Source organism: Haliaeetus albicilla, chromosome 4, assembly GCF_947461875.1.
Source record: "Haliaeetus albicilla chromosome 4, bHalAlb1.1, whole genome shotgun sequence".
Taxonomy (NCBI): domain Eukaryota; kingdom Metazoa; phylum Chordata; class Aves; order Accipitriformes; family Accipitridae; genus Haliaeetus; species Haliaeetus albicilla.
This window is the reverse complement of record NC_091486.1, coordinates 47,867,030-47,879,717: the sequence shown is the minus strand read 5'-3', so window position 1 is coordinate 47,879,717 and position 12,688 is coordinate 47,867,030. Positions and strand designations below refer to the sequence as shown.

Sequence of the window (12,688 nt, the reverse complement as noted above, 5' to 3'; positions counted from 1 at the left end):
TACGTAAATTTCCAATTTCAAGTGTAGAAATTAATAGCGCTTCCTTTACTTACTGAGGTTTGTGACTTCATTTCCAAAATTATGGGGCCAGTTCCAGCTTTGACTGGAGTCAAGTTCAGCTAAGAAGCTGAGTTGCAATTGATAACCTGTGACAGACAAAGAGTTTGTGAATGATGTTAAAAAGAGAACTTAGAAGACCTTACATACTAATTCTGGCTTTTACTTACTGAACGTGTGATCTGCATGAGTCACATGATGTTCTGCTCATGATGAAACTGAGCTAAAGGATAGATTCTGAACAACAAGTCCATGCTGTTTTGGATCTGAGCTTTTGTGGTAAGTGAATTATGAAAAAGAGGTAAACTTCCATATCTTCTATTTAATTAAACTGGTAAAGAATTACAAAGAAGCTCTTGGGACTAGCATGAAATTTCATAGTAGTAACTGAAGATACTCTGATACCAATAGGGAGCAAAGCTGATTTTGTGTCACTCCTACAAAATATTTAAAAATAGAATATTAATACTTGTTGTAGAATTAATACCCTATCGTGTTTGGTGTTTTTAAGCCACAGCTGGAGTTTTGAAAAGCACTCAACAGCTGGATGCACAAATCTTAACAGAAGTTTAATGGGAACTCTGTAAAGCTTCACCTACACAGCCACAATAATCTGAGTTACTTTTTGAAGTGGGTTGCTTCATCTGAACTTTGTGGACAGGCAGTTATCCAATATCTAGTGAACTGAGAGCTAAAGGCTACTCAAAAGAGATGTCTTAGAAAACATGGGAATAAAGTACAAATGCAAATGCTCAAGAGATTTCAAAAAAGCTGATATTCAGATTGTAGTAAAACCCCATAGTTTCCTGTTTATGTATGCCATGTGATGCATTTTAATTCTATAGTTGCGTACTGTATTTTTTTTGTAGAAATCATGTCACTTCGTTCATAGGGTGGAGCTGCTCTAAAAGTGAATAGCAGCTCTCTAACGGAAGAGGGTGTGTGTAGGACCTTCCAGTATTTTTTGGAAGAGTGGGAAGGTGAGGAAAATAATTCTATTTCAGAGCAAGATGCAAATAAAACTATAAAAAAGGCATGATATATTAAGTGTACGGTTAATGGTCCAGTTTACACACCAAGTGTAATGGAAATGTTAATGTTATTAAAGGGTCTTTTATTTTCCACCAGTGGAAAATGGTAATGTTATTAAAGGGTCTTTATTTCATACACATGAATGACTTGATGTCACTTCCTCAGCTTTCTCTGGGGTCTTGACTTTGCAATTTAAGTAATGTCTTACAGGTATTTTTTGAGTGAAACTAATACCAAGGTAACACTCGGACTGTAGCTGCAGTCAGTGCTGCTTGTGCTCATCGCTTGCAGTCAGGTAAGGGTGCCCACCCAAACGTTTAAAATGCAAATAGGTTATTAGACCAAGAGTGGGAGAGGAAGCTGTTGGTGTAAAGCGTCCGGTGCCTAATAGGAGATGACTGGCAGAACTCGGAAAGGAGCAGGAGGTACTAGAGTCCTGTTCTGTCTCTGGACCACAGTCTCTTCAGCCGCTGACTGCTTTTAAACCTCTTCCTTACTTAAGAGGAAGCCTTATTGCTATTGAGTTGTCTCTGACTACTGCTTCCCATGCACACTTCATTGCTTTTCATTCTCATTTTGCTGATCCTGCACATTTACTTCCCTTAGTCTTTAAAAATGCTTTTGGTAGAGTGTACTTTTGAAAGCATGCATTTGAAAAAGAGCATTGAAATACTGCTTTTTTTTTTTTTCCAGATACAAGGCAGTAAAACACTGAAACTCAAAAGGGAAGCTTGAGCAGGCATCAAGTTGGAGGGAGGCTTTTTCTTAAGAGATAGGTAGCTGCTTCATTTTCCTAATTTATTCAAAGCTCGAGTGGTTTATGGAACATAGTATAGTAATCCGCAACATGCACTTTGTATATATCTCTCTGCTTATTCTTTTGTAAGACTTTTATGTTTCACAAGCCAAACAGGGTCTCTGAGTCATGTTTTGGATGACAGTACTCCCAGAAACTGCCAAAGGGCTGTGAGAAACAGCTTTGATTATTCAGCAGGTGATGCTCCATTTTTCAGAAATACAGGCTCAGCGTTCAGTCTGTATGGTACAAGGTGGTATTACATGCTGGAGGCGTGCTGCCTTCCAGATGAACAGCAAAATTGAGACTTGCACTACTTGTAATGCCCCGTGTCAGTCAAAAAAGAATAATAATCTCATATCTAGGCCTGTTTCAGCAGAGCCTGCCTCAGTTCCTCCTGCAGTTTAGGCAGCGCTACTCAGCAAAGTAAATGCCTATGGTAAAGTAAACGCAAGGACTTCTTTTCAGGGAAGCGATTTTGTTGAGAACGCAGAGGATGTGCTACCTGCTAAGGGCATTTGAAGGCCTGGCAGCAAGTGGAAACAGGAGAGAGCTCAGCCTGTTGTCCTTGCTGCAGTTCGGGGTTGGACCGTGAGCGCTGATGCTGCCCCAGTGCTGCTCTGGGAGGGAGTTTGTATTGGAGGTCCTCGCAAACTCACTCTCTTGTGCGGATCGTGTGTGCGTAGGAGTTAGTCGTGTTCCAGCTGTGACGTGATGGTAGAATTTAGTTAGCGTTTCATTTAGGTGCTGTGATTTCTGCTAAGCACTGCAGTGTGGAAGGAGGCAGGAAGATGAGAAATCACAAATTCTTCCATCACTGAGCTGCTTGGAAGAGTTGTACACTCAGGACTCTTCTGTCACGGGAGTTAGACTGAAGTTTTATTCCCCTTTCATTATGGCAAATGCTTTCACTCATCTGTCTTTTTAAATCGAAAGCACATCGTGTTCTGTGGGGTTTTTTTTATGTAGAGATGTGCAGGACTGAGGGGTCATACTAGTTCTGCTAGCCTTCAGTAATCAGTTTGAACTCATTTAGAGTGACCGTGTCTGCATAAAGGAAAATAAAATCAGCTATAGTCTTCCCTGTGTGTGATAAAGTTTTCTCATTCTTTTCCTCTGTCATGAATGTGATTCAGTAGATGCAAATTTTTTATCAAATTATCAGATTAGATTACTTGACAGTGTAGAAGTACTGCTATTTTTAATCCAACATTCTTCACCTTTTGGCTCGCACAATGCTCTGTGCTTCTTTAAAAGGGCAGGAAGATAAACTGCTGACGTGATACTGTTCATCTACGTTTATATACCTAGACCAAGATTTCTTAAAGTGACTAATAATTTCTTTGAACTCAGTTTGAAGTACTGATTTTCTGAAAGAGCTCAGTAGCCATCCTCAGTGCTGAATCCCTTTAAAGTGGCTACTTTAGATCACTAGTGGCTTTTGAAAATCTAGTTATATTTAAGTAAAATGGTATTGGTACATTAATTTTAGGTAGTCCCTTAGGTGAGTTGTAGGCATGGTGTGAGATTTCTTTCAACAGGTCTCCGTGTTGGTTTGGTGTTCATCACTGAAGTTAGTGGTGGTCTGAAGTGGGATTTCACTGGGAGTGAAACTAAGTCAACAATGAAGAAACTTGAACTCTAGAGCACATGTGTGAAACAAAACAATTTTTGAGTTACTGTGGGGGAGCAATGCTACTTTAAACGTATTAAGTTCTTTGAACCGCTGTGGTTAGAGAGTGCTGCTAGGTATCTTCTTGAAAGTTGAGAATGCAGAGGATCTCAGTAACAGGTTTTTCCAGTTTAGATTCATGAAAGGCCTGACCATAAAATTATAATACTCATGTTATGTCCTTTAGCGTCATGTGATTGCAAGATAAAATCCTGACGTGTTCCAGCTTTTTCACCCCTTTCATAAATAAACGCATGTAAGTCTCGAAATAGCTGCAGTACAGCACATGAAGATCCTTTTTGCTTTCTGCTGTTCCCCCCATTTTTTTGTGCACAAAGGCAGGACTCCTCCGCAGAAAAGAGACATCTTCCTCAACAAAATTCTATCCACAAACCTTTTTGTCCTGCTAAATATTTTGTTTCACTTAAAAAAAAAATAATTAAAAATTGTTCATGTAATTGGCAGTTGATGTTTTTCCAAGTCCTTGTTTTGTGTATTTACTTTTCTGTTAAGCAGTATGCTAGTGCAAGAGACTACATGCCAGTTAGGTTAGCAACACGATGTTTTAGTACTTACTGAGTGCAGAAAGCCCAGAAATCTCATTTATCCATGCCCCAAGCCCCCCCTTGCTTGCCTTCTGGCCTGTAAAATTGCCTAGCCTAATTCTGCAAAGCCAAGAATTTAGGCTTAAACATCCATACCTCTTTATCTTTTTTTTTCCCCAGGCAGTCAATTATTTTAGAAGGCGGTCTGTGTCAGTGTAGAAATTGTTTTATTTAAGAGTAGGAAGTACTTTTGATAGAACATGTCCCTGACACGTTTATTGTTAGGAGGTATGTTGGTATGTGTGTGTGTGTCCGAAATTTTGGACCAAATGCATGGGTTTTTCTATATTGGGAGCATAGAAGTATAAGCCCTGCAAGAAAAACACACTTTAATTGAGGTGAAAACATGAATCTGTATTACCTGACTGTTCTATCACATAGTACGATGACTTTGCTCCGTTCACTGAATTTCACTGGTGTGACCAGCAGCAATATCGGATTATGCCAGCCTTCATTCTCACTAGTAACGTGGCTTATTTTTCTGGGACATTTCTAGTGAGCTAAACTAGCAACTTAGAAGAACGTTAATTGCACAAATGTGGTAGAAGACAAGGTAATTTGCATTAAAAATACCAAATGTATTTTGAGAATGTCTGAGGGAAGGGTGTGTGCCAGGGTCTGGCATTTTTACTAGCCGCCTAGTTCGTGTGTGCTGTTTATTTCAAGGCGCAGTGGCCTAGGAAGATATATGGAAGTAGGAATTTGGTTTAGACAAATAAGGTGAAACTTCTTAAGCGTTCAGGAGAGAATTTAACTTGGGGAGTAGTAATGCAGTGCGATGGGGGGAACCTTTGCTTTTGCGCCTACCTCTGCTTTAAGGCTGCAGATGTTCTGGGCGACCTTGGCAAATCACTTTCCTTCTGACTCAGTTCTGCATATGAAAAATGGAGATTATGGTACTGACTCATGCTGCAAAACACTCTCAGATCCAAGGATGGAAGACTGTAAGACCTGGGATTTAGTGTGTTTTTATTGTAGCGAGTCTCACCAAATTCAGTGATTTGTCTCTCTCTTTAGTTAGGGTGTGCTTTCAGTTGAGAGAGAGAGGTTTAGGCCCTGTCTGTGTGTGAAAAAAAAAAAAGCAAAAAGCATTATTTAACTTTTGGTTTAGCTTTAATTTATGGTATAGCTAGTACTTTACCAAAACTGTTTGTCCTTATTTAAAAGTCCTAGATGACAGAGAAAACTCAGTGTAGACAAATCCTTCCTGCTGCCTAACATTTGGTTTCTGTGCCCTTTTCCTTGCAAGCATGGTATGTTTTCTGATGCTATTTCTTTTCTTCTCCCCCCCCCCCCTTTTTTTTTTTAAATTTTTCTGGGTAGGACTGCTCCTAAACAATGGACTTGAGAGGGCTGGAGGTAGCACAGGGTGTGCTGTCTGTCCGCTGACGTTCGGTCCAGGATGCAGACGGTGCGCGGTGGTGCAAAGGGGCTGGGGTACAGCCCCCTCGCCCCTTCCCGGTAAAGTCCGTATTGCTCGGCTGCATCGGCACACGGTGTCTAAGAATTCCTTTTCTTTTGCCTGTCTCCGGTTACCCCAGCACGGGTGATGGTGAAAGCAGGTGCAAAGTGACAGTGCTAAAAATAGCGATCTCAATAACTGTTCCTACATGCGATGGGGGTATTTCAGCTCCCCTCCCCCTCAGAGATTAGCTTGCCTTGCAGACCCAGGGAGTTACTCCTAAAACATCCAGACATCCCTGCATTTCTTTAAAGAGGCTTTTTAAAGATAGAGGTATCAATCCACTTCAGTTTAATATCGGCACGGAGGAGGGCACCGATTTCCAAACTGCTTTGGTAGAGCAAACATCGCTGCTTGGCCGCTGTCGGTGCTTTGCCGTATGGTTTCACAGCTGACTGAGAGCAGAACGCAAAGGCAACAGTGAGAACTCCATTGAGAACTCCATTTCAATTTCTATCTGGAAAACAATCCTTTTTTATCCGGTTCCTCCAATCCTCAACTTCCAAATAATAAGCCAATGATCTGTTAGCTTTAAAGCTAGATGGAATTAGGGGGTGAGGGATCCCTTTAGCGTATTGGTTTTGGGGGAGGGTGAGGGATATGCATTTGCAAACACAGGTCAGATTTTCTTGGATACTTTGTCTCTGGATTTGAGGCTTTTTTTTAGGTTTCCGACAGGATCTAGGCATTGGCTCGTTGCATGCAATAACACACAGATGTTATTGATTGTAGAAGAACTTTTACAAGTCATAATTAATTTTTTGAAATTAAGCATTACTTAAATGGAAATGTTCTAAATAAAAAGAAAATAAAATTGCTCTCTTCTAGTTTTAGTAAAGAACTGAAGCCAGACAAACTAAACTTATTTTGGATATTCTGCTGTTTCCCTTGGTAACAGTCCTTATATGGGACAACAAAATCTGGCTTTTGTTGACTTCCTCATTATCACTTTCTGATTCTAAGACACTAGATGAATGCTTCAGTATTAAATTCACAAAAGCTGCAGAGTATGATTTACATGTAACAATAACAAAACTTTGGCAGACTGTTTTAACCACAAATTTTAATTTGGAAATAATTGAATTCCTTCTTTTCAAAACTTCTGTGGTTTTGTTTTTGTGTTGTAATGGAAAATTTTGTACTTCTTTATGTCTAACTTGCAGTCACACTGCACTACAAAATCTGTGTATAAGGACAAATAACAATTGAAGTCTCCTTCAAAGGGTGTATATTGAACTCTAAAAATAACCTGGAGAAAAACCTAGCTTTTAACTTTTCTTAGACATGTTGTGATGTAATAAAATTACATTTCAAAAGATGTTCCCTTGGAAGAACGTAAGTAGTTGGTTTTGGTTAGACTTTTGAAGAATTTGCACATACAAGGTAGGTATGCAATTACCGCAAGTATGGGGGTGCACAGGTGCGAGGGGGAGCAGACATGCACCTGCATGTACCAAGGAGGAACAAGTATGTGCAAGATAGCAAAAGATGCTGAATTTAAAAACAAATAGGGTTTTTTTTTCTAATCTTTTAGTGTAAGGAAATTTAGCTTGGGTTTACATTTGGACTGAGATTGTACGTTTAGAATAGGGTATGAGCCTTTCTACTTCCCCTGCTTTGACTCATGTTTTCAGGCTTTCTTCTTGAAATCACAGTTGACAGAGATTGAATGCTGTCAGTTAAAAATCTCTGATTTTCAGTTTCACTTTGGGATTCTTGGAGTTAGTTTAAAATTGGAAGGGATATGACATATCCTCTACAACGAAGGCAGTGTAGCAGGGCTCACTGTAGTGACCCGTGTGCGTCATTGTCAAGTCTGCCAGCGCTACAGTGGCAAAAGCGTACTGCAGGCTTTGACCTCAGGAAAAATGACCAGGTGTGGTACCATGCTTCTGGAAAGTAAAATTCCATTTCCATAAGTATGTATTTTAAAACCTGGTATGGACTGTCCTGAGAAAACAGACCAGGTTCTTTACATAACTGTGGATTTGTCTGTCGGTCCCAGTTGGAGGGCCTGGGACATTGGGTGGGAGACTGGATGCTGCTTCCAGTTGACATTGTCTGTTTCCTACTTAAATAAACTAACAGGGTAAGTTCAGAACAGAGAAAAAAAAAACCAAAACAAAACCTCTTACCTTCAGAAGTGACTCTCCTCAGTACTTGCAGTGTACTTGCAGGGCTTTTTTTTCTCATAGCTTACTAAAGCCCTATAGGGCCCTAAAGCATGTCTCTGCTTTTTTTCTCCCGGTACCCTAATGCATGTGTGTGAGTTTCTTCTGCCTCTTTGTACAGTTACAGACTCCGCATGGCCTCTAGATGTCCCTCCTCCTCTTCGCATAACACCAGCACCAGGCAATGCAAGAAATCCAACTGCACCGCATCCCACTTCTTCAAGGAGTAGACGCTTCTGCATGTCCAACCAAACCAGGTACAGCAATGCAGCCAGGCGCTGCCACGGGAGGATGTGCAGAACTTACCTAGCTTGTGGTTCTGTGGGCAAGGAGTGCAAAGTGCTTTACAGATACTATCCGAGCCTCAGAAAACCCGCGGTGTCGGTGCTCTTGTTGTAACTGGTCACTGATGAGAAAGCAGGTTTGAAAAGGGGAGAGCTATGTCAGAAAAATAGGGTCTCTCAGTTAAATCAAGCACAAGGGACAAGGTCTTCTTTAGTGATATGTACTTATATACTCTGGATCAAGAGGATCTCTTGGGGCAGAGTCAGCTCTTCAGCCTCATGGAAGATGGAAGGAGAGTTTTCTTCCATTTATGAGCTTTTAAGAGCTGTGGTGTTGCTCCTCTGGATCCTGTGGGGAGCCTGAAGATGGTGGTAAGTTTTGTGAGGATGGGGCTTGTCCCCATCTGGGAAGGAGTGGTATTTGTATCTTGTCATAGTAGTGGGCAAAGTCCTCTTGAGATATTTTAAGCTGAATGGGTAAACGCTGAACAAATATTAACTGACCAGAAAAAGTATGCCTGAGAATGTGTATTATGGCTGGCTGCTTTGGTTGAATGCCAGAAGCTCAAAGACCGGTATCACAATGGAAACTGCAGTGCCATGATAACATACAAAAACATTACTCGGGGTTGTGGTGAGATCAACTGGTGTAGTGGAGCTGTACGGGCTTGGACAAATTAATGACCTGGTCTGGTGTTACTGGTGAAGCTGAACTGATTTGCTGTTGGTTGACTTGAAAGAAGACACTGTCTTCTACTTCTTCATTTCCTCACCTGTAACATGCAGGTAATCACCTCCTTTATACTGATGTAACAGCTAAGGAACATTATACTTATATGGGTAAAGCTAAAGGTGAGAATGAGTGCCAGAAAAATCAAGATGCTGCAGCCTGAGATTTTATTCTTTGTTAAATATGTTCAAAAAAATAACACTGGGGGAACAAGTTAGTAAAATTCTGAAGTCTACTACCTCCCGAATAATGGGAGTGGTTGCTAATGAAATGTTAACATCCCTAACTGTGGCATAGACCATTTAGTTGTGGGAAACCCAAGCAAAAGTTAAATCATGGGCATCTCTTCCCTGCGCAGCACTTGGTGAATGACTTGTCCTGCTTCCAGCTCAGTGTTAATGGGGCAGTTACTCTGACTACTTCGTCTTAAAGCTGACTCTGATTAAATGCAACTCTCTGTGTATTTTCAGGTACTAGGAACTTTTGACTGGAAAAGGTGAGGTGAAGTAATCCTCAAGCATTATCCTCTCCTGCTTTTTCTTGGATGAGGTGAGACCGGTTCCTCAGTAGATAACAGGGACAGCGGTTTCTTCTGCTGGAAGCAGTGGTGCGCTTCAGTCATATTGTCCTTCCTTCCAGAGGGAGAGGGAGAGAGCGCAGAGCAGGGCTTCTGCCTTCTCCAGAGAGTGATGAACTGTGGATGCTGGTGAGAGGGTGATCTCAGGGTCCCCTGCCACGTGGAGTCCATGCATCAACAGCCAGTGGGATAGCGTGGAGAAATGTTCAGACATTTGCAGGCAGATTAACTGTGTTCAGAGGGTTGTTGGGTCTGGATGAGTCTCCTCTTTCTGGTAGAACACAGAGGGGTTTAACATACTATGCAATTAAATTCTGAAAAGACTGTTACATCATTTTAGTTTCTACTTTACATCCTAACGGGTAAAGAACTGGGCACCCCACAAAAATCCACTGAAGGGAGTGGTAGGTTTTGCTGAGGTTTCCACATCTGAAGTCTGTGGGTACCCCAGTCTCTTGACTTTGTACCATTAGCTTTAACGGGCACGATGCCATTGCTTTCGAAGTGCGTCAGGACCCACGGTTTTTTTGGAAGACCACCTGTTAAGTGATCTCTATGAAATGCACTGATAGCCCAGTTTCATAAAGGGACAAGCATCCATTCCTCAAGAGCTGCCATTACATTTGTTGCCAGTCTGGTACTCTTGTTATAGTCAGGCTTTATTTATTTAACGAGAGTATCAAACACAGTATCAAGCAGTATCAAGCGACACTTTTCCTTAAATACAGAGCTTGTGTTTGTGACCCTCAGTACAGACATGTTTAGTTTCAGTGGTCCTGTAGACCGGGCATCCATGAAGGTAGGTGGCAGCCAGTAAAGACAAGTTGCAGAAACGTACAGGTCAGTTGGTAAAATGCAGTACAAAAAGGTCTCTTACCTCTTGCTCCAAAATGGTGACAATCACACACAGGTGCATCATCTGGCAGGGGTGCTCCTCCGTGCCCCTGCAGATCTCACCTCTGAGATGAAGGGTTCCTTCTGTCAAGACAAGTTTTTGCAGGATCCCCGCTAATGCAGCGTCTGGGTTTGGGATTTTTCAAGGAGGTCAAGGGGTTGATTGCCCTATTTCCCCCTTATTTCAGTCAATTTATTCCTCTCCTTGTCTTTGCACTCCACACAGATAAGCAGACATCTGTGTATGCACACATTAGTTAAGAAAAAAATAAGTGCCCGGTTGATACTCCTTCCTGCCACCCTGAAAAAGTCAAAAAACCGATCAGTTTTATATATATCTTCATATATATATATATATATGACATCTATATTAATATATATGTATGAAATTGCTGAAAACAGTTAATTTTTTATAGTTTTGATGAAAATCAAATTGTTCAAAATGAATACAAAAGCTTTAAACAAGAAACACTGGTTTTGTTCACCGTAAAAATGTTTTAGCTACGTGTCGTTTGAGTTGGAAAGAAAAGGTCTTCGGGATGTTGTATTACCTAGCTAGACGTTTTTTGGATAAACCCCTATTGGAGGCTTTCTAAGTGCAATTGTGGTTTGGGGGAAGGCTGAGATGTTGAGAACTAGATGAGCCATAAAAAGCTACATCCCCTCCCATGTTGGAAGTGATGCTTCCAGTTCAAGACTGTGAGACCGTTGAGATGCAGGCTTTGTGGGGAGAGCTTGTGCCATTGCTGGCTGCTCCGTCTCTTTCCTAGAGTGGAGAGTCTCTAGGATTTGTCCCCCCTTGAGCTTTTTGCTAGCAATAATTTACTCTTGAAATACGTGATGTACTAATTCCAAACAAAGGCTGACATTTCTCACAGCAGCCTCGAAAGACTGAGATTCTCATTCTTCATTAAAACTAGCTGGAAGTGAGTATCCAAATCTGCTAGACAGCTTGGTAAATCTTGGTCAAATAGCACAGAAATTAGGTTTCCTGGCCTTATGTATATCTCAAAGAAGCTGGCGTGCACATGCAGCTCTCTAATCAGTTTAGCTCACTTTTGTTTTGCACATCATCTTTCTTTTTATTTTCTTTCCACATTTTCTTCTTCCTCTCATCATCTAGTATTAGTATGGTAAACCCTGTTTTTTCAAACAGGAATTATCTTCCTGTGTGTCTGGACAGCATCTAGATCATTTTGAAAAATGAATATACAGTGCTGATAAAACCCAGCTCCAATATACTCTGTCTTAAAGCACCCGTATGATACGCCCTTGATTTTCCCAGTGCAGCTTTGTTAGGCATTTTGTGGAAGATGACACTTAACTGTATAAATTTTCACTGGTCACTTGAGGATTGTTGCTAAGGAAGAGCTTTCTTGCCATGCAGCCCAAATCCTGCTGTAAACAATCAGTTCTTCTGAAACCCACTCAACTTCCAGCAACAGTAAGTTAAATTAAGTACAGAGTTTTTGGCACGGATGCTGCTGAGTTTAGTGCCTTTAAGGCATACCAATGAGGTTATTAGAGGTCACTTTTGTGCAATTTATTTTTGCTGCTTTTTTTAGAGTGGTATTAACTATAATAACAGACAAACTCAAGGAGAGAAGTATGTAAATTGTTGTGATATATGAACAGTTTTCCCAGAGAAATTCTGGTTTATCACACAAGCCTGTAAATATGTATTTACAATTTTAAAAGCACGTCTTTATGTCCCTGGTTGTAAATGCTCCGTTTTTAAAGTTTTATAACATGTGTTACTCAACCAAGAGACCACAGCACACAGCTTTATATTGTACCGGTCTATTTGAAGGATCCATTACGGTCTAAGCTGTGGCAGAAGAATATCCACGCCACTGACAAGAAATAACCGATGGTTGCACCAGACTTTTCATCATTTTCCCTCAGATAACAGACACAGTTTTGGGGGGGAGGGTGGGGGGTTTGATTTTTCTTGCAGAAAAAAGAATCAGTTCAAAATGGTGTAATTTCTCTAGAACGACGAGGATGTTTTATTCACAGCAAATTCAGGAAAGTATGCCATTTTTTTTTTCTCCCTAGGCAAAATTTCACAGTTTTGCAGCAAACTTTTAACCTCCCCCGTGCCTGCTGATGAAACGTGAAATTTTGCCCTTGACTGATACCACAAGTTCTTGTGAAGATTCAAGGAGAGGGTGGGAAAAAAGCTCAGGTTTTGCATGTAGGAATTTGCGAGGCTGACACCGGTAGCTCTGCAGTGCTCTCATGACAATGCTGATACTGAGAAGTTTATTAAAAATAAACTGTGTGGAGATGTGGTATTACCTGGTTGATGCTTGGGTTCTGAACATTGCTCTGGAAGACTGAAAGCTCTGTTGTCTGTCCGCCATGTAAAGAAAAAGAACAACAATAAATTAATGTGACAAACCGCA

General features: G+C 40.9%; 1 protein-coding gene across 6 annotated transcripts in view; it reads left to right on the top strand.

The window, feature by feature from the left end:
* Window positions 1–12,688, top strand: part of PRDM2 (PR/SET domain 2) — a 74,427-nt gene extending 61,739 nt beyond the window's left edge. For all 6 annotated transcript variants that reach the window (XM_069782430.1, XM_069782433.1, XM_069782434.1 and 3 more), the window contains 2 exons: window positions 7,917–8,052; window positions 9,280–12,688. In XM_069782430.1, coding sequence (XP_069638531.1) covers window positions 7,917–8,025 — 109 coding nt within the window. In that variant the 3' untranslated portion in view covers window positions 8,026–8,052; window positions 9,280–12,688. The remainder of the gene's footprint in view (window positions 1–7,916; window positions 8,053–9,279) is intronic.